The sequence below is a fragment of the Urocitellus parryii genome, chromosome 11 (assembly GCF_045843805.1).
Source record: "Urocitellus parryii isolate mUroPar1 chromosome 11, mUroPar1.hap1, whole genome shotgun sequence".
Lineage (NCBI taxonomy): Eukaryota > Metazoa > Chordata > Mammalia > Rodentia > Sciuridae > Urocitellus > Urocitellus parryii.
Window position 1 is genome coordinate 107,051,369 of NC_135541.1, and position 21,468 is coordinate 107,072,836.

The 21,468-nt window shown below is 41.0% G+C and overlaps 1 protein-coding gene and 1 long non-coding RNA gene across 3 annotated transcripts in view; one reads left to right on the plus strand and one right to left on the minus strand.

Moving 5' to 3' along the window:
• The window catches only part of Ampd1 (adenosine monophosphate deaminase 1), a 23,655-nt gene continuing 2,187 nt past the window's right edge, over positions 1 to 21,468 (minus strand). For both annotated transcript variants that reach the window (XM_077791164.1, XM_026394163.2), the window contains 14 exons: positions 17,863 to 18,043; positions 16,279 to 16,444; positions 13,439 to 13,604; positions 9,361 to 9,580; positions 8,309 to 8,438; positions 6,486 to 6,680; positions 6,094 to 6,225; positions 5,190 to 5,353; positions 3,171 to 3,297; positions 2,824 to 2,987; positions 1,859 to 1,979; positions 1,026 to 1,199; positions 731 to 841; positions 1 to 175 (listed from right to left, as the gene is read on the minus strand). In XM_077791164.1, the coding sequence (XP_077647290.1) occupies positions 17 to 175; positions 731 to 841; positions 1,026 to 1,199; positions 1,859 to 1,979; positions 2,824 to 2,987; positions 3,171 to 3,297; positions 5,190 to 5,353; positions 6,094 to 6,225; positions 6,486 to 6,680; positions 8,309 to 8,438; positions 9,361 to 9,580; positions 13,439 to 13,604; positions 16,279 to 16,444; positions 17,863 to 18,043 (2,210 nt within the window). In that variant the 3' untranslated portion in view covers positions 1 to 16. The remainder of the gene's footprint in view (positions 176 to 730; positions 842 to 1,025; positions 1,200 to 1,858; positions 1,980 to 2,823; positions 2,988 to 3,170; positions 3,298 to 5,189; positions 5,354 to 6,093; positions 6,226 to 6,485; positions 6,681 to 8,308; positions 8,439 to 9,360; positions 9,581 to 13,438; positions 13,605 to 16,278; positions 16,445 to 17,862; positions 18,044 to 21,468) is intronic.
• Positions 18,113 to 21,468, plus strand: part of LOC144249088 (uncharacterized) — a 25,186-nt gene continuing 21,830 nt past the window's right edge. Inside the window, exon 1 of the long non-coding RNA XR_013342150.1 lies at positions 18,113 to 19,368. This is a non-coding gene — a long non-coding RNA (uncharacterized LOC144249088). The remainder of the gene's footprint in view (positions 19,369 to 21,468) is intronic.

Consider the following 21,468-nt stretch of genomic DNA (forward strand, 5'->3'; position numbering starts at 1 on the left):
TATTGGTTTATTTATTTTATTCTGTTGATTTAAGACCCTCAGCAATTAAATTGAGCTCATAACACCAGGTTTCATAACGATAGGCCATGCGGATTTGGGCTACATTTGTCTTCCGGATATCATTTCCACTAGGGCCTTCCTCAAGGTAATTGTTGCCCAGAAACTTTGCTTTCTCCTATAAAAGAAAAGGAAGCAGATGGTTGTATCTTCCCTTTGCCACCACCTCTGTTATAAACAATAACAGAATCTCCCACAAAAATTTATTCCTTTATGTTGGCCACAGGCAAAAGAAAAAAAAAGTAAACCATTACAAGCACTCACTAGTGCTTCAATGTGTATAATCTACTAGAAATTGTGAGCAATTTTGTTTCCCTTACCCAAGGTATGGCCAGAGAGATAGAATAATCTTTTCTAGTCCCTGTTTCTATCCACAACAAATGCATATGGTTTGTGGAGGGAAAAAATTTGGGGGGGGATACAAGGGATTTAACCCAGGGTTGCTTTACCACTGAGCCACATTCTCAGCCCTTTTTATTTTTATTTATTTATTTATTTTTGAGACAGTGTCTTGCTAAGTTGCTGAGGGCTGGCCTCCTACCGCAGCCTCCCAAGTCACCACATCACCACTTCTGGCTTGGAAAATTTTTTCTACATGTGTTTCTCTAATATTTCAACATTCGAGTTACCAGACCCTTTACTCAGAAGGGTAGCCAATCAAAGACAGTTCTACCTCATGAGAAATTCCACACTGCAGAACACTGTTTCTTGCTACTTCACACATATCACAAGTACTCAGCTTGAAGACTTGTGCAGCAATGGCATATTCTTCCATCAGGGGCTCCTGCAGTTTATTTACATGAAGTAAAAGAAAATGAGAGAGAGAGAGAAGAATACATTAATAAAAGAAATAATATGCATCTTGCACAAAGAGAATAACAAAGCACCTTGATTGACTTTCAAGTTTTGGGTGGGAAATAACCATTGAGGAAAATGTTCTTGTATTGCTCAACATTCCACTTGTGTACCTTGGTGAAGTGGAATTGCATCGGGTCATCCGTAGATAGTGAGATCATTAGCCCTTTCTGGAGGAAATCTAAAAAAGGATTTTTTGCATACTCGAGAAATAGGCTGTTGTTACTTAGTGGTGACATAGCAATGGGAATCTGGGCTAAGAAAAACAAGTACTGTAACACAGGACTCTGAAAAAAAAAAGATAAAAAACAAGTTTAAGGAGAGTGAAAGAGGAATAGAAACTAGAAACTTTAAAATCTCTTATTCTACGTGGAACTTCAGCTTCCAACAGAATTATCACCTGCTCTTTAAACTCTTAGTAAAGAAGGATTCTAGTGTTTCAATGTAAGTACTATCCAACATAAATATATTTTGGATTGTACATTTTCAGAAGCATTGAGTCAAACCAAGTTGTTATTTGAACTTTAATTGCTTAAGTAAGATGGTCTTAGGCAATTAAAGCTCAAAAGACTTCGCCCTGAAACCTACTTTTCGCCAGCCACACGGAAGTTCTGACTCTCACAAGAGACATTTTAAAGCATGCTACAACAAGAAATCTGGCAAAAAGTAACTCAAGGTAAGCCAAACCACCCCTGAATTATCCCTTTTCAGTGTTGTAAACCAGAAGTCAGGAGATCTGCATTAACTCATCTCTGATGGCAACTAGGTAGGTAATCATGTGAGTCCCTTTGCTTCTCTCTATAGAATAAATCACACTCAATAATCTCAAAAATCTTTTATGCTCTCTTGAATTTGATTCCAGTACTGGAATCAAATACAGTAGGGAGAAAAAAGACACCTCTGTATTCATGATAAAAATTAATATTAAGAACAGTCTCCAACTTACCTTTTTTAAATTCAGGCCATGAGAGATATTGTCTGCTATCATGAATGCTGTCATGAGGTGGGTGATAGCTCCAGCTTCCCCACAGTGAGGACGGAACAGAAATGTATTCATGCCTCGTTCCCTATGGAAATAAAATTGCCAAAGGAGTTGTAGGTTCCAGGCAGACTGGTTTACAAGAAAATTCAGTAGAAATGCTCCGGAAGAGAGCATCCATCCAAAGGATTCAGCAAAACTGGCAATCCCAATTCAACTTCTTAATTCTTCCTAAGTACAAACTTTTTAAAAAAGAGGTAGCAAAGGATATGGAAGTCAGGAGGTAACTAATAGTTGAACTGAAACATCTTCAGTCTCAACAGGAGATGTACCAGCACCACCATCTCAACATTTCTGGTGCTTACACTTTAGGGGAAATGGTTCCAAAGAACTCCATTAGGGACTGGGACTATAACTCAGTGGTAGAGCACATACATGCTTAGCATGTGTAAGGTCCTGGGTTCAATCCCCAGCACCATACACAATCCATTATAATCCTCCTCTACTCCTTATCCAGAGACAACAGGAAAGGTAAAAATAAGGAGTTTTATAATAAATTGCACAATGATAAACAAAAATTCCTAAACTTCTAATGAAAAGGAACTGTGAAAGTTAACTGAAGTCACAAAAATGTCCCTAAATAAATAAAGAAATGGAAGAACCAGTTAAAGAAAAGAAATTCTGATTTGGGTCAATGGGACACACTGGAGTTGGAATCTGTAGAGGACCTTGGAGGGCTGATGCATGAGGACAGAGCTGTGACAGACAGGCCCTTTCTTCAGCAGTTTTATTTCCCTCCCTCCTCCCCTACCCCTTGCTCTTTCTTTCTTTTGGGGTGCTGGGGATCAAATCCAGGGCTACACTGCATGCAGGGCAAGCACTCTGCCACTGAACCACACCCCCAGCCCCAGTCCTGGCTCTCTGGTACTTACTTTCTCAGGCTGTTGAGCACCATGATGTTTGCATACATGTAATAACAATAATAAGTATAAGATGGATTATTTTCCATTGTCCACTCCTGAGGTTTAGGACTCTTGAAGGAAAACATGTGACCACTGTGTTTGGACTCGTCATCCACACTGTCGAAGCCAGTAATCTGTCAGGAAAAGTGAGCCATGCAATGGGTTCAGTCCAACTGCAGGGTCCCTGTCTTGAGATAAACTTTCAGTTCCAAAGACAAGGACCAAACGTAAAGAGATAAGCACCAAGAGTTATTCTTGGCCAGGCCGCGGGACTGGTTCATGAATAGCAGTATGAAGGCCTGAAAGGTCATGCTTACGTGCTTGAGGAAGACACTGAGGTCTGGGTGAGCCTGGGGGTTGATGGTGGCCTCAAACACCGGCAGGAAAATATTCTCCAGCATCTTTCCAAAGTGTGGGAGGAAATTCTTAGATCGGAACACATCACTGGAGGCAAGAATAAAGAGAAATTAGAAGGAAAGGAGAAGATTTTTTTAGAATTGATGGCCCCCTTATGAGAGAATCAGAGGATCAAATAACATGTACAGAAAAAAGAACTGGAATGTTCACCCCACATCCACTCCCATATATTTTTCTTGCTTACCCATAAAGAGAGGTTCAGTTTGGGATAGGCAGAGGAAGTATTTCTAAACTATGTGCCATCTCTTCTAGACCTTCTCTTCTACAAACCCCCTATGGTAAGAAAACTAAGCCTTCACAGTTACATCCAGATAGAGAATGAGCAAAGTTTCAGTTATTTATACAAGTACATGGTATACAAGTTGGTGAGCATGAAACGGTGATCAAGAATATCTCTGATCTGGGCTGGGATTGTGACTCAGTGGTAGAGCATTTGCCTATCATGTGTGAGGCACTGGGTTCGATGCTCAGCACCACATATAAATAAATGAATAAAATAAAGGTCCATCAACAACTACAAAATAAATTTTTAAAAAAGAATATCTCTGATCTGTGGTACTACACAATGTAATATTACTCAGCCACAAAGAAGAATAAAATTATGGCATTTGGAAGTGGACACTAGGATGCTAAGTGAAATAAGCCAATCCCCAAAAAACCAAAGGCCAAATGTTTTCTTTGATATGCTGATGCTGACTCACAATGGGGGGTAATGGAGTTTCCCAGGATAGAACAAGAGGAAATAGGGGGAAGGGAGGAGAGATGGGAATGGGAAAGATAGTAGAATGAACTGGACATAAATTTCCTTCATTCATGTATGAATACACAACCAGTGTAACTCCACATTACATGCAACCACAAGAATGGGAAGTTATACTCCGTGTATGTATGACATTCTACTGTCATATATAACGAAAAAGAACAAATTTTTAAAAAATTAAAAAGAATCTCTCTGATCCATGGTAACAACAGACAATAGCACTTTATATATGCCAGCCGCTGTTCTAAGAAGTGGCCAGAAATATCAGTTAATTCAATCTTCATAAAAATGTTAGGTGCCATTTTTATTCCTTTTGAGAGACAATGAAACAAAGGCACAGAGAAGTCATGTAACTTGCCCAAGTCACACAGCTAGTAAGTGGTAGAACCAGCATTCAAGCACAGCCAGTCTGGAGCCAGAGTGCGTACTCCTCATCACCATACTCTACTGCCTTGCTACCTTAATGGTATTAGATGGAAAGTGCTACCCCTGTCAAAAATCTAATTTTTTTGGCCTAAGAGACAGGATAAAACTCTTGCATTGCCACAGGGCACACAGAGCACCTGGGCTGTTGCCAGAGAACACATAAACAAGTAAGTTAGATAAAACATCAATGATACTGAACCTACTGAGAGAGAAACTATCCCTGAAGGCAGTGAGTGATGATGTGTGGCATGAAAGGGAGCCCACTTCCTCACTTCCTCCGCAGTACCAGTTTGGGACTCTTGAAGGAAAACGTGATCATGGAGAACTTGAACACGTTCACATGTGGGTGGGACAATCAGCAGACCCTGGTCACAGTTCTGAATCAAGACAGCTACATCCCAGTACAGATGAATGTGGGAAAGAATGAACTGGACACAGAGGAGACCAGGAGAAAGAAAGTATCCACTGAAATGTACACAGTTCTTCTTTTAGCTTGGTGCTTATTTAGATTCTGGTTCCAATATTGAACTTGAAATGCTCTTTCTAATTCCTGTATGTGGTCAACAGTGCTGTACCCAGAGTGGACAGAACCAAGCATGCAGGGCCCTGTACTGAGGTGCTGCTTCAACAAAGCTGATTTCTGTCTACATGGTCTGCATGTTGCTTGTTCAAGCAGGGCCCCTGAGGCAGGTCATGGGAACAGGCTATAGGCTTCCCATGGGCAGGTACATACTAGATCCTAGGGACCTGGATCATCCATGTCATGTTGGGGCAGTAGATTCGGTTGCTGACAAACCAGGAGGAGAGTTTGTTCCACTCTTCAGGGCTACGGCCATAGATGGACAGGCGGGGCTCTGCATGCTGGTACTTGGCCTCCACCAGGTCTGCACCTACCTCCTGCAAAGCCAAAACAGGAATCCAAAGCCAGAGATTCCCACCAGCCCCTCAGGGGCCTAAGCCCATGGGATCTAGGGAGAGGAGATGGTTACTAAGAAGAATGGAGGGAATGTTAAAAACAAACAAACAAACAAACATAAAAGGAAAAATATTTTGGAAAATATTTCTCAGTGAAGATCTAATGGCTCTCAGAATTCAGGAGGAGAATTCAATGAAGATAAAAGACTCATAGAACCTGACGGAGACCTGAGAGAAGAAAGTCAGACTAAAGATGATGAGATATCTGAGGTGCCCGCAAAAGAAATGCAGCTCTTCATATTTCCTCTCCCGGCAAAACACACTGCTCCCAACTCCACGTGCTCCCTAAGACACAGGCATCGTGAGGATGAGTGTGGATTCCCATCCAGCTCTTCCTGAATTTGCACCCAGAGCCTGGAAAAGCCAGGTCCTTAATCCCCAAGCCACACCCTTAACTTTAATAGAGGTCTATTAAAATTATTAGAGTGGCTGCTTCAGAAGAAATACTTGCATTCTTTTGGGTAGGGCTCGACTCCAAAAATGAGGAACCACATCTTCCCTTCCTTCTGTCCTTCTTCCCTCCCTCCTTCCTCAAGAGCCATGCCAGTTTCCATAGATCCAGTTGGTTCATCCCCTACACCCCATTGCCCCCCAAAGATCCAGTTGGTTCATCCCCTATACCCCTTCCTTCCCCCCAAAAGATTCAGTTGGTTCTTCCTCACCTTGATGATAGTGGCAAAATATTCTCCGTTAATGCAATTATCTGTCTTCAGGTAGAGGTCCCTTAGCTCGCTGGCTCCCACAGGATTGTATTTGTCATTGAATTTATCAAAACGCTGGAATGTCTGGCGCCCCTGGATCAAGAAACAGAGTAGAACCGTAAGATTATCAGCTGCCTGGACACAGAGTGCTAGGGAATAGCCAAGAGGAACAGGGAGCTGATAACAGGGGAAGGGGTTGGGCTCTGAGAATGAAATCTAGGACAAATGACAGACAGTGAGTGAACTTCAAAAATGGCTTTCTGTAAGGGTGCTAAATCAACATAATTGAGAGGACAGTGAGAAGCAGAGTCATAGGAGAAAGATACGTGGGGTTTTGAGATAGGTTCACCTACAGCGTGAACATCCAGAGAATCAACAGTCAGGTCGTATGGGTGCATTTTTAATTTAGTAAAGAGTTCCTTCAGTGTCAGAGTCTTCTCATTGGTGCTGTAGACCACTCTGTCAGCATCAATGTGGTAAGATTTCTTAATAAAACGCAGCAGATGTTTCTGGTTCATGCAGGCAGCTGCATGGATGTGGGTGTCCACCTGTGTGCATATTCAGAGAAAGAAAAACCAGCCATCAGCTTTAGTTATACTATTACTCTGTTAGAGGCTATGGTGCCTGCAAATCCCACTGTGGCAGAAGAATGGAATAAAAATTGGTGGTAGGAACTGACAGCTGGTGGAGGTGACCCAGCAATAAAGAACCCATTTTCACCCTTTCTGTGCCTGTGCAAGGATGTATAAGATTTGACTAGATGCAGTCATAGTGCTTGCTTCTCTTGTGCATGAGTACATCCAATATACTTCCACATTTGACCCACACAGAGTTCTTGGGGACCATTCTCCACCCCGGAAATACAGTTAGAAGTAATGTAGCTACCATAGCTTTCCTCCCCAAAGAAGATAGGGTTGAAATGATGAGGCTATGGCACAGTGATGATGTTTATGAGATAGATATTTTTATAAGTATGATTTTATAAGATGAAATGTTTGGGGTTTGTTTTATTTTGTTGGTATTGGGAATTGAACCCAGAGGTGATTTAATACTGAGATACATCCCCAACTCTTTTTATTTTTTTCTGTTTTGAGACAGGGTCTCAGTTCCTGAGGGTCTTGCTAGTTGCTGAGGCTGACTTAGAACTTGGCAATCCTCCTGCCTCAATTTCCCAAGTCACTGGGATTACAGGATTATAAACTAGGCCACTGTACCCAGTTTATAAAATGATGTTTTGACAGATTATTTATTTGTCCAAAATTAGACATAAAGCTGAGCTAAGATTTGGGCCTAAATTTTTGTTCAGATGTTTCCTATTCCTACTTTCTGCCAATCATTTAACTTGCCAGAACACATACTGGAAGTGTTTCTAATTGATTGATTTCCACAGTCATTAGCTCATTGGATATTCACAATTTCACAGAAGCTGTTTTGAGCAGATATATTTCCCAATTTTACAAATGAGGACACTGGAACTCAAAAACTATTATTTATTTTGGGCTGGGGATGTGGCTCAAGTGGTAGCGCGCTCGCCTAGCATGCGTGTGGCCCGGGTTCAATCCTCAGCACCACATACCAACAAAGATGTTGTGTCCGCTGAGAACTAAAAAAAATAAAAATAAAAAAAATTAAAAAAATAAAAAATAAAAATAAATATTAAAAATTCTCTCTCTCCTCTCTCTCTCTCTTTAAAAAAAAAAAAAAACTATTATTTAATTACTTCCCCCAAAGTTTTAACTCAGGAAGCAGAAGAAAAATAACTAGAAGGAAGATCTTGTAAATCCTAGAATTTTAATTCGTGAAGTTTTGTTTGTTTTTCTTATTTTTGTTTTTGATGATAAGTGTGGTGCTAAGGATCAAACCCAGGGTTTTGCCCATGTTAAGTAGAATGCTTCCCTCAAGTGTGTGAAGCCCTGAGTTTGACTCCCAGCATTACACACACACACACACACACACACACACACACACACACACTTATAATTTTTTATGCTAAGAGTTTAGTATATCTTTCTCTGGAACAAATAGTAATTTAGACATAGTCTCTCTGCTTTCACTAAAAAGCCACAAAACCTGAGAAAATTTTGATTAATTAGAAAATAGTGTTCTTGCCCTATTCAACAAATCATTGGATTAATGTTTTTGCCAGGAATTATCTCTGAGTATCTAAACTTTTTACCTTCCTGCAGTTATAAAAATCTCGGTGGGGGTTGTTTTTCAACTCCTTAAGCTCATCCATCTCATTGAGCATCTGATGGACTTGGAACTTGGAAGAGAGGAACTTCAGGCGACGGTGGGTATAGGTCTTACTGTGAAAAATAAAATCACGTAATTCTAAAACAGTCTGAACATTAAAGGAAAAGAAAACAATCACAATTTCAAAATCATCAGAACCCTTATCAACTGAAGGAAACAAATATTAGAACAAATGTTTCAGGCTTCTGTACAGTTAATCTCACTGAAAAGTACTGAGCTCCAAGTGGGGAGTTTGGCACATGCCTGTAATCCCAGCTACTTGAGAGACTGAGGCAGGAGGATCACAAGTTCAAGGCCATCCTGGAGAACTTCAGCAGACCCTGACTCAAAATGAAGTTTTAAAAAGGGCTGGGGATGTATCTCAGTGGCAGAGTATTTGCCAAGCTTGTGTAAGACCCTGGGTTCAACTCCTAGAACTACCAAGAAAAAAAAAAAAAAAGCATTGAGCTCCACTTCTTCATCAAAGTTGGACATAATCACAAGGAAGGACTTGGGAAGGCATTTTAATATCAGTGGTGACAAGTGTTGTCCAAAGTTAATGGTCCCAACTGAGCATAGGGCAGACACTTGTAATACCAGCCTCAGCAATTAAGTGAGACTCTGTCTCAAAGTAAAAAGGTCTGGGGATGTAGTTCAGGGATAAACTCAGGGAATGTAAACCCTGGTTTGATCCCCAGTAACATGAAAAAAAAAAAAGAAAAAAAAAGTTGAGAGCCCTGGCTTTGCAGTCAGCAGATTTGGGCTCAGATCCCTTTTCAACCATCTGTCTGACTTTGGATAAGTTACTTAACTCTACAAAGTTTCAGCATATAAAACTATAAAAATGCCTCATAGAGCATTTGTAAAAAATCAAAGAAATAAGGCAACCAAAGGTTTAATATAGTATTTGAACAGAGTGAGCATTTGATGAAAATGTATTCTTATTATTAATAATAGTAGCACTGGTTGTTAGTCAGGTCTCACTAAAAAACTTACACCGGTCCTTGGGCGATTAAAGCAAGCAGAAAGTTCATATCATCTAAGAAGTCGGCCAGATTTGGGTAAGGATATGGCTTGGGTTCATCCTTGCTGGCTGCTGCCTCGTTAGGATAGATGTAAACCACACCGTCTTTCATTTTGAGGTGGTAGCCCAGGTTTGCTGGAAGGTCATCTGTTCGGAAGGGGTCTTCTCCCTTCTTCGGAGGAGGGGTAAAGACTTTTTCAATAAAACAGAGTAATATATCAGCACAAGGATGAATGACCATGTAAAAGTAACCAAAATATGAAAAACTACAATATATCATTAGTTTGGCATCCCATAATTCATAAGTTATAATTATCCAACTGTATTTAATTTATCCAGTAAATAATTTTTTTTCACGTTATGTGTTCAAAGATGATTAAGTTCATAGTATAAAATGACTATAATAATAATGTTTTATCTAGTATAAGAATGATTTTTGAATTATTTATAAGTTTACATAAAGTAATTGATATACAACTTAAATTTTAATTTTTTACTGAAGTTGGTCATTATAGGCTTCCTGTTTAGAGCACTTTGTTGGGGGGGGGAGGTACCAGGGATTGAACTCAGGGGCACTTCACCACTGAGCCACATCCCCAGGACTATTTTGTATTTTATTTAGAGACAGGGTCTCACTGAGTTGCTTAATGCTTTGCTTTTGCTGAGGCTGGCTTTGAACTTGTGATCCTCCTGCTTCAGCCTCCCGAGCTGCTGGGATTACCAGCATTTTATTATGTGCCACCGCACCTGGCCTGTTAAGAGCATTTTATTATCCTGTTAAATAATTTCAAAGAGCAGGACACAGTGATATATGCCTGTAGTCCCAACTGCTTAGGAGGCTGAAGCAGGAGGATTGCTTGAGCCCAGGAGTTCAAGACCAGTCTGGGCAATACAATGAGTGAGACTCCATCTCAAATAAATAAATAAATGATAAAAGAATTGCATAAAAGCAAAGGTAAAACCACAGTTAAGAAAGAGTTTGGATGGTTACCCTTGAACCCAGGGGTACTCTACCACTGAGCTACGACCAAGCCCTTTTTTGTTGTTGTTGTTTGGTACTGGTGATTGAACTCAGGGGCACTGGACCACTGAGCCACATCCCCAATCCTATTTTGTATTTTTTATTTAGAGACAGGGTCTTACTGAGTTGCCTAGTGCCTCACTAAGTTGCTGAGGCTGGCTTTGAAATTGTAAACCTCCTGCCTCAGCCTCCCAAGCCACTGGGATTACAGGCATGCCCCGGCATTCCTAGCCCTTTAGAATTTTTATTTTGAGACAGGGTCTTGCTAAATAGCTGAAGCTGGCCTTTAATTTGTGATCCTCCTATTTCAGCCTCCTGAGTTCCTGGGATTCCAGACATGTGCTACAATGTCTGACTTAGATTGTATTTTTTATTTAATAATTTAATAATTATTTAATAATTTTTTTAGGAGCAGCTTTAGGTAAGCAGAAAAATTGAGTGGAAAGTAGTTTTCATATATCCCCAACCCTCATCCCCAACCCTCCCCCACTATTGGCATCCTGCATCAGAGATAACAAGTGTTATAATTGACAGGCCTACATTGACTTGTCATTATGATTGAAAGTCCACAGTTTTCATTAGGATTTATTCTTGGTTTGGTACACCCCATGAATTTTGACAAATGTACAATGACATGTATCAATCTTTATAGTATCATACAGAATAGTTTCCTAAAATGGTTTTAATATAAAGGGAGAAATAAAATCAATTTTTATTATAGGAATTATAATTTTAATTTTGTTTACCACCTTTTAAAGCACATATAATTTCTGCTAAAGGAACTTAGAAAAGAGGAAGTGGGTAAATGTTGCCTTCTTTCCACTGCTGACAATTTCAGCCTAAGAAGGCCCGAGATACATTCCACACTGGCACAATTTTTAAGCACTCACTCCTTTATTTTCAACAAATATGGTCATTCATGCTTGTGTAATGCTGTGCCCAAGGAAGGCATCACAAAATCTCCTCTTTGCAAGTGACGCCTAAAGTAGTCGGAGTGACAAAAATAATAAAGCCTAGCATGATTAGCCAGGAATGGTGGCACTTGCCTGTGATCCCACTGATTTAGGAGGTTGAGGCAAATTTGAGGTCAGCTTCAGCAATTTAGCAACCCCCTGGTGACTTAGCAGGACCCAGTCTCAAAATAAAAAATAAAAGGGGCTGGGGATACAGCTCAGTGGTAAAGTACCAGGTTCAATAGGGGGAGGGGGAGGGGAGGGGAGGGGGAGGGGGAGGGGGAGAGGGAGGGGGAGGGGGAGGGGGAGGGGGAGGGGAGGAGAGGAGAAGGGGAGGGGGAGGGGAGGAGAGGAGAAGGGGGAGGAGGGGAGGTGGGGGTGGGGTGGAGGAGGAAGAAGTTTGAATATTTCCTATTCAAAACTGGGAGATAAGGCTGGGATATTGGCTCAGTGGTAGAGTGCTCCCCTAGCACGGGCGGGGCCTGGGTTTGATCCTCAGCACCACATAGAAATAAATAAATTACTAAAGGCATAAAAAGTTTAAAAAAAGAAAAAAAAAACAACTGGGAGATAAGAAACACCAAAGAAGGGAAACAATATGTGGCCATATTAAATAACAATTTTATAGTTTTTATATTTAAGTATATTAGAGAAATTACACAGGCAAGACAACCATTCTAAAGGTCAGTATTGTAGAGAATGGGCAAACCAATATTATGAGTCACCAAAGTGAACAAATGTTTAACACGATTACAGAGATGAGCTCATAGAACTTGAGATCTTTGATAATATGACGATTTGAAAGGTCAAAAAAATCCAACATACTTGCCTCTCTAGAAATTTCATTTCTAGAGTATGATCCTAAAGACAGTTTCTCAAAGATATTCATTGTAGCCTTGTTGGAAATAAGTTTTTAAAAATCAGAAATATAAATGTCTGAAAGTAGAAATTGGTTAAATCAAGTATGGTACAGGTAATAACACAATAGAAATCTAAAATTATCAAAGGCTGGCTATTAAAAAAATATCTGTATTTAACTTATATAAAAGGTAGAAAGTTAAAACTGAGATACACAAATAAAATGTTACAGAAAGTCAGAACACAGAGTTCACTTCTATCCAAAGGGCAGAGGCAGGTAAGAAATGAAGTATTTGGGCTGTGTCTTGAAAGATTAGGTTGGAGCTACACACTGGGACACAGGGAACAGCCCAGCTGTCCAGGAGCAAGAAAGTCTTGAGCTACACGAAGATCAGGCAATACTTCCAACTATAACGAAGAGTGCACAGGGTAGAGTAGGACAATAAGTTTAGAGATAGGTTGAGCAGGCAAGTCCAAAAAGAAACAAGTAAAATGAAGTTAGGAGGCCAGATGGCCACAGGCCTGGAGTGCCAGGCTCAAGACTGGACTTCCTTTGAAGTTAACAGGAGCAGCTGAAGGTTTCTGTCAGGAAGAGGAAGTATTCACATCTGTGTATAGTTCTCCCCACCGGCAGTACTGGAATTGGACCCAGGGATGCTCTACCACTAAGCCTCACCCCCAGTCCTTTTTATTTTTTATTTTGAGACAGAGTTTCAAAAGTGAGGATGAACTGAAAGAATGTGAGATTAAAATGTATCGGAGTAATTTGGAAGCTACCACAATAAACAAGGAGAAATATAGATCTAAATTAGGTAAGAAAGAACAGGTTTAAAGAGATGCTGTACAAACTGAATCAAGTGATTTTGGCCATGTGGGGAGCAGGCAGAATGGAGCCAGAGAGGACTATGATATTTTTAGACTGGATTACTTGCAATCTAGGGCATAGTTTAAATGTAATATTTAGTAGTTAAATCAAAGAATATATCCTTATTCATTTTATTTATTTATTTATTTTTGGTCCATGGGATTGAACTCAGGGGTGCTTAACCACTGAGCCACATTCCCAGCCCTCTTTTATATTTTATTTAGAGTCTTGCTGAGTTGCTTGAGGCCTCTCTAAGTTGCTGAGATTGCTCCTGTCTCAGCCTCCCGAGCCACTGAGATTACAGGCATGCACTGTGCCCGGCTTCCTTTTCATTTTATAAGAAAATAAGTTACCTGGATAGAAGCTTTCATTAGCTACCCAAGCTTCACCATCAATGTTTCTCAAGTACTTGGAAGGGGTTTTCGGGAACCGCTGAAATGACTTCTGCATGTATTTCTCCCGTATACACAATGCTCGATATAGACCCTTACAGACCACTTCAAAATCTTCAACTGTTACCTGCCAAAAAAATGTCAGAGCATCAGAGTCCTGTAAAAATCTAAATGCTGGTGGAGCTTATCTCTGGCACCTCCCAGCTCACCTGTGTTTTGGAGGCCATGATGAGCCTCACCTTCCTTCCCCCTGTTTTTGAATAGATTTGGATTCTGGGTCCACTCCAGGAGCAGGTCTGGGAGTTTTTCTAACTCATCTCCACCAAAATATACCAGTCCTGTGAGTCTTTCCCTTATAGTCTTATTTTTGTTTTTTGTTTTTTTTGGGGGGCCATGCTGGGAATCAAATCCAGGGCCTTGCCATGCTAGGCAAATGCTCTACCATGAGAATGTTCTAATTTCTTTCTCAACCCCAGACCCCCTGTTTTGGTTTTTGACTTTTGCTACATCACAATGCTTATCCAACAAATATTATTAAAAGAATTCAGTCTAACATGGTATATACTTATTTCCTTCCATGGTATATACTTTTTCCTTCAGATTGACTTCTGAAGACAATCTCTCAACTGAAAGACAATGCAATTCTTTTTTTTTTTTTTTAAAGAGAGAGGGAGAGAGCGAGAGAGACTTTTTTTAATATTTATTTTTTAGTTATCGGCGGACACAACATCTTTGTTTGTATGTGGTGCTGAGGATCGAACCTGGGCCACACGCATGCCAGGCGAGCGCCCTACCGCCTGAGACACATCCCCAGCCCAAGACAATGCAATTCTAATCGTGAGAATTCCACTTGTTCAATCAGGGAAATATTTTGGGATAAATACAGTGTCTTAAGTCCCTCAGACCCTATCACTCAAGTACTGCCTTCTGCAACGACGGATGGATCAGAACATCATCCTGTAACAAGTTATTCCTGTGGATAGTTTGAAAGAGAACCTTACCTCTGGCTGAAACTAGAGAACTTCCAAAGTAAAGCTTTGTTAGAAACACTGGAAATTTCCTAACCTGGTCCATTTTCCTTCCCCACCCCTAACCCATGGCTGGGCCAGCCGTGCCCAGGCAGTATAATTGGAAATCATTGAATGATCATAATTGGAGTCCAAAGACTTTTTCTCCTGGGACAAACAAAAGCTTGTTCCCTATGGTTTGAGATATAGGAATGGATCCTAATCAGTTCAAGTATTTTTAAAGATGTGCTGAAGAATCTGGCACAGTTGCTAGGTCTGGGGGTCTGCTCCCAATGGTATTCTTGTCCCATTGCCACCGAAGAGCCCGCCAGACTGTCAGGTCCTCCAGGACTGAGCTGGTTCTTATTCACCTTTCTGTCCTCACTTACCACACAATGCCCAGCACTGAGAGGCTGCTGAATGAGGAGGAATTAAATTGAATCAATCAAAATAAATGGATAAATAAATAAATTGAATCAATTGTTTATCAGGAATTAAGGCCTCAGGTCTTTAACCCTGATTCCCCCTTTACCTCTCTGCATTCCAAGGATGAAGACTGGTGTGGGTACAGCCCACTGCCAGGGGGAGTTGTTCAGTGGCTTAGCTATATTCAGCCACCAAGTAGAACATGTCCTACAAGACTGCAAGCCAAGTTTCAGGTGCCCTCTAGCTTTCAAAGGAGGAGCAGTTACTCCCTGATATCTGTGTGCCTTGTCCTTCCTTCCATCTTTCTTTTAATCTTCCCATCTTTCTTTTTATTTCTGCTTTCATTTCTGCTAAACTCATGGGTATCAAGTTTGTCTTGTAATTTGAGAACTCTGGAGTTCTCAAACTGTTTCACATGTACTTAACACTATTAAATGTTTCACTTCAGTTCTTTAGTGTCCCAAACCCTGCCATTTGCAGATCATCTTATGTTATACAAAATAAATAAATAAATAAAAATAAACAAGAACGGTTTGCATTTCATTGCTGTGTCACTTCTTAGTATCTTAGGACTTAGCCTGTCTGGGTCAGTTACATGAGATGGGGGCTCAGGACTGGTCATTAAAGCTATATTTGGAGCACAGACCCATGGCTAAATAACAGTTTTGCCAATATGACACTTATACTGCAAGTCTGTGCAGCAGAGATTTATTAATTGACCAACTGTTCTGGATAGGACAAACAGGTCAAGTTGTTATTAACATGCACTTACTATTCCTGTTCCAAGCGTAATCTACTGCGTAAGCATTTGACATGAAACTGGAGAATTTAGTTGGTCCAAAAAAAAAAAAAAAAAAAAAAAACCAGTCCCTTAGAATGTTCTAATTTCTTTCTCATCTTTTTTTTTCTGACCTCTCCTTCATTTGTCCCTTTCTCCTGATCTGTTTCCTTTGTTGGTTTATGCTTATGCTGCCTGCTCCATTCTGGGTTTCCCTTGGGTCCATCTTTCCCCTAGAGCTCCCTGTGCCTCCCTGAGGTTCCCTTTCCTGTTTTAGGGAGTCATCAGCGAGACTTGACCATCTCTCCTTGCTGCTCTTTGGTCCTGCTGTCAAAATCTGTCCAGTGTATTCTGGGGCCCATGCACTGCCCATGTTCTCCACACAAGCACAGGACACAGAGGAGAAACCATGTGGGATGATAAAAGTATTACAGGACTAGAAAACATATCACATTAGTAAGGAAGTGCTGCCCCGAAGCAGAACAGATGAGAGGACACCTTCTTTAACAGGAAGTGGGAGAAGGTGAGAAACTAAGAGCCCAGCTGAGCGGCTTCCCAGTAGCTTTGTCTGAGTGGCAAGGACAACTCACCCCAGAGGCATAGTCACCCGTGATCTGCACTCTCTGAAAATCGGGCACGGTCTCGTAGGTTGGAGATGAAGAAATGCATTCGTCAATGTGGGACAGTTTGGTAGAAGATGTCTCACTTATTGGAATTGACAAATTAACGGTCTTCCGTCCTTGGAAACGTTTTTTCCTGGGTTCAAAAATTTAAAAATAAGAGGACTTAAAGTGAAGTCTTCATCAGGGTTTTCATTGTAATAGATGAATGTTTCATTATGCTATTTCATTTTGAGGACAAAAAATGAAAATTAGAAATTGGATTAGGTGTCAGAAATAGAATACAAGTATAGAGGGAGAAGATGTCACTGAAGACACCTGACAAGGGCTGCTTTTGGTGTTTCTCAGAACAGTGGCCCTTAGGGAACATGACACCATTCCTCCCGGGCAGTCTACTCCCAGCACAAGAGGGAGTCTAAGTGCTGCGATGAGCACAGGCTAACAGTTACTAATTGTGTCACTTTGCTCATGTTTCTTAAATTCTGTGAGCTTCCATCTCCCCTCTGAAAAAAAAAAAAGTGGTGCAGTAATAGCTACCTTAGAGAATTTCTGTGAGATTGATATACTATTTAAAAATTTTTTTTTCGTAGTTGTATATGGACAAAATGCCTTTGTTTTATTTTTATGTGGTGCTAAGGATTGAACCCAGTGCCTCACACATGCTAGGCAAATGCTCTGTCACTGAGCTACAGCCCTAGCCCCTCTGTGAGATGTATGTATATAAAATCCCTAGCACAGTACCTGGATCGATATTATTTCCTCAAATCAAATATTCTTTCCTCAAATCAACAAATACTTATTGAGTTTCTAATTTAACACAAGCCTTGTGTGAGGTTCTTTGGGTGATGCCAGAGGAGGTGGTTTGTTGTTTTTTTCCTAAAAGACGTAAGACCACAGGATAGGGCTGGTGGGATGAGGGAAGGGCTGAGCAGTGGGAATTCCAGCTAAGTGGTCAGTGTAGGTTTGAGGACTAAAGTGTGGCAGGTAGTCACAGTGAATCCTAGGGTAGTTCAAGTAAAAGAAAATAAGACTTTGTCAAGAGGGATCTCTGAAGACTACTCGGGAGAGGCAATAAATACGCATTACGAACACAGGATGGGCAGGACAGAGGGCAGGAATGGAGAGCGGCATCCCTAAGGCCAAAAAGCTGTCAGACTGGCTGGAGGCAAGGCTCAGGTCAGGAAACACAACACTTAGGTTGGCTAGGGACACAGCTAGAAGATGTAGCCTCGTGAGTTCCAGCTTATGTGGCAACTGCATATAGGCCAAGTAAATTCAGGACAGCTGTTGGCCCACTTTGGTTTGGAACAACTGCATAGGTAGCTTGAGGCTTCGACTCAGGGAGATGTGGGTGAGGGTCTGGGGCTCACTGCTTTCTTCTTTCTCTGTCATTGGTTCTCACCCTAAAATATAGTGAATGGGCTTGGGGGAGAGTTTCTAATTCTGGCAGAGTTCTTTCTCTGAGTTGAACCATCATTCAGACTGAACTGTATCTGCCCCATCAACTCCAATTCCTTGTGCTCAGGTACTAAGCAGTCCCCCCACGTCACTTACCTCCTGCCCTCTGTAGAGGTGGCCAGAGTCTCCATGTGGAATATGTGTGCTTGCATCTCTCGAAAAGAAATCGGACAAATCTCATCCACATCAAAGGGAGAGATCTCATGACGGCCTCCCTCATCTTTGACTTCAGAGGCAAACACTTTTTCAGCAAAACTACGCATCGCGTCATCGATTTCTAAAAGAGGTTTATATATATATATATATATATATATATATATATATATATATATATATGAGGGTTCAAGTCCTTTTTCTCAAAAAATCTGAGAGTTTCTGCTAGGTGCGAGGCACAAGACTGTACTGAGTGCATGGCTTCCCTGCTCCCCAACCTGGGTTGCTGAAACACAGCAGAGTTTGGGCCTCTCTCTCCATTAGTGCATCTCTCTGTGCGTGCAGCTCAGAAATCTGCTTTCAGATACATGGGTCAGATTCTCACAGCACATTTCTGGAGGGTCCTAAAGATGGGACTGTAGCTCCAACACTTAATGGAAAAATTGCCTGTTGCTGTCAGGGCTAAATTGGATTTCATAGTAACCAAGTGGCAGTTGTTCCCATGAGGCTAGTGGTTTTACAGATGGTTTTGAAGATGTGGATATGGTTGTTGGTCCTTTAGGGATTTTCCTAAGAAGAATCAATGACCCCAGCAATCACTGGGAAATCTGTTAGTCCTAAGAAATAAATGGCATCTTCTTCGTTTTGGTGCTGGGTATTAAATTGCAGGACCTCACTCATGCTAGGCAAGTGTTCTATCGTTTAGCTACATTCCCATCAGGATTTTCACCTTCTTAAGACAGAGATTGTGTTTCTCTCACATATCATATCTCATTTTTCCCCCAAATCCTAACAATTTGGTGACATGCTGCTATGTGGGAGAGGGGGGCCACCAAAATTTATTACCATATGTTCTGACTTCCCTTTCCTTGTGGCCATGACCTTCCATAATGAATGACCTTTGGAAAACCAATTTGCTTTTACATGCCTTACTTTTCCCTTTCTTAAAATCAGGGGAGAGGGTGGCTCTCAGCCTGGCAGTGGATGACTCTAAAACCTTTAGGATATAAGAGAACCAGTTTCGTCATGCAGGGTAGTGAGGATCATCAAGTATCTGCTTCACTGTTAAATTCCGCCATGTTCTCCAGATACCCAATTGTTTACATTTGACTTGTCATCACTTGTAACGCTTGTAAAAGCCTCTTGGTATTTCCAAAAAGAGCTGGTAAGGAGTCATGAGAATGGTAAGCCATTAACTATTTGAGACAATAGTAGAAGACAGAAACATTACTTATCCGATGGCAAGAGAAAGATCTCGCCAGGCCACCAATGTCTACGCAGGCCTCCAAAAGGCGACATTTCCAATTCTGACTTAAGTAAATGTAATCAATTCAAGGCTCTGCTCTGCATTTACCAACCCCTCTCCTTCCTCTGTTTCAGTTTCCTTATCTTTCAAGTGGGGACACTAATACCTACTGAACCTCCCTTGCACCGCTGTTGTGACACCAAGTAAGTTAATGAATGTGGAAATACTTTCAGGAAAATAAAGCACCTGATTAAATTGAATGATGTAATTTGGTGACATTGGTCAAACACACATTCGGTATTTAGGGTTAGCTTTGGGCTATTAAGGAAATGGCAAATGATATGACTTTGTTTAGAACGAAGCCTTCTTTAGAAACGATGGTAACTCACTCTGAGCTTCAGCACCACTGTCAGGTTAGCGAGTTTTAAAATCCTGATTTGTCACAGCACAGTTAACAGAGAAGCTCACTCTGTTGGCTGAACTGCATGCATCCCTTTGCCTCACTAAACTCAAAACACTTCCTGAAACTGAAAAGCATCTTTGGAAGCTATTAGTAGTTCTTTGGCAAGCATCATGATCCACGAAGAAACAAATGGTGCCCTAAGTAAGTATATCTGATGGCTAAGAATGCCTCACTGCCAGTTGATCCCCAGAAATAGCATCATTCTTTCCTAAGCATCACAAGTAGGCATGTGCACCTCACAGATGAGTGGCAAGCAGGAGTTAGAAGAGGCTTCATGCACCATGAAGGGCAAATGGAAACAGACCAGTCAGTTATGATGATGAGGATGAGGATGATGATGCAACCAGCTTGTCATGCAAGGTCTGTGGTGATGCTGCTAACAACCTACGGAAGGATGGTATGGAACCAATGCCCGGAGACCAGATCCAATTTGCTGATGTCTGGCTCTTCCAGAACAAGTATTCATTATCTGAGATGGCACATATCCATTTGTTTCATATCTTTTTTTATAGCAGGGATTGAACCCAGGGGCACTTCACCATTGAACTACATTTCTAGCCCTTCTTATTTTTTTATTTTGAGACAGAATATCATTAAGTTATTTAGGCCCTCACTAAATTGCTGAGGCTGGTCTTGAACCCACAATCATTCTGCCTCAGCCTCCCAAGTCGTTGCGATTATAGGTGTGCACCACATACCCGACAGTTTCAGGTCTTTAAATATTATTGTTTTTACTAAGATTATGGCTCCCTAAACCACTACAGACAGTTGAAAAGTAGAAATTCTATTCTCGAGTAGTTTACATGATGACCCAAAATTATAGGGTCGCTATTTCCTTCCACTGAGTCAACTAGTTGTTTTGACGACTTCACACAACCACAGCTGAAATTCAATCCCTAACTCAAGAGCTCTCCCATCAAAAATACTTCCGGGAGTGGTGGCAGTTGTGGGAAGGAAAGAGTGAAACTGGTATTTCAAAAGATAAGCAGATAAGATTTAATGACAACTTGAATTCAGGAAGTAAAGGAGAAATAATCCCCTCAGGTTTGTATGGATAATTACTGACTTCTTTTTGAGCATGTTGTTAGAGATAATAAGATAATAGAACCTCCAAGTAGCCATGTCTTTTTATTTTTTTGGTACTGGCGCTTAACCACTGAATCACACCCTGAGCCCTTTTTATTTTTGATTTTGCTACAGAATCTCATTAAGTTGCTTAGGCCTTCACTAAGTTGCTGAGTCTGGCCTTGACTTTGCAATCCTCCTGCCCCAGCCTCCCTAGTCTTTGAAATTTCAGGCTGGCATCACCACACCCAGACTGAGTGACAATGTCTTGACAGCTACATCTGGATTAAGAACAGACAAGAGAATAGGAAAAAAAAAAAATAGTACAATGGTGAAGCAGAAAAAATACTGGATTAGGAATAAGAAAATTGACTGTGACAGCTAGGTGGCCCTGGGCAAACCAAAAGATCACTGGGAGCCTCAGTGTTCATCATCATAAAAGGAGAATGTTAATAACAATAATATCCACTTCAGAGAGTTGCTGTCAAGATTAAACAAGAAATACTTTAAAAGCTACACAGTACCCTCCAGAAATTGGAGATCATTATTATTAACACAGGGAGTGCAAGACTCTTGAGAAAAGGAATGTCATGCTTGCTCTCCACCCACCAGATTCAGAAAAACATGCATATTTCTCAGCAGTGCCTTATCCATGTGTGGGAGATGAGGTAGTAGATCTTTCATCTGCCACATGTCATCTCACAGAGGAACCCAGAGGCAGAACTACTATCAGTCAGCAAAAGGACAAGAGTCATAGGAGATGGAGGGCAACATC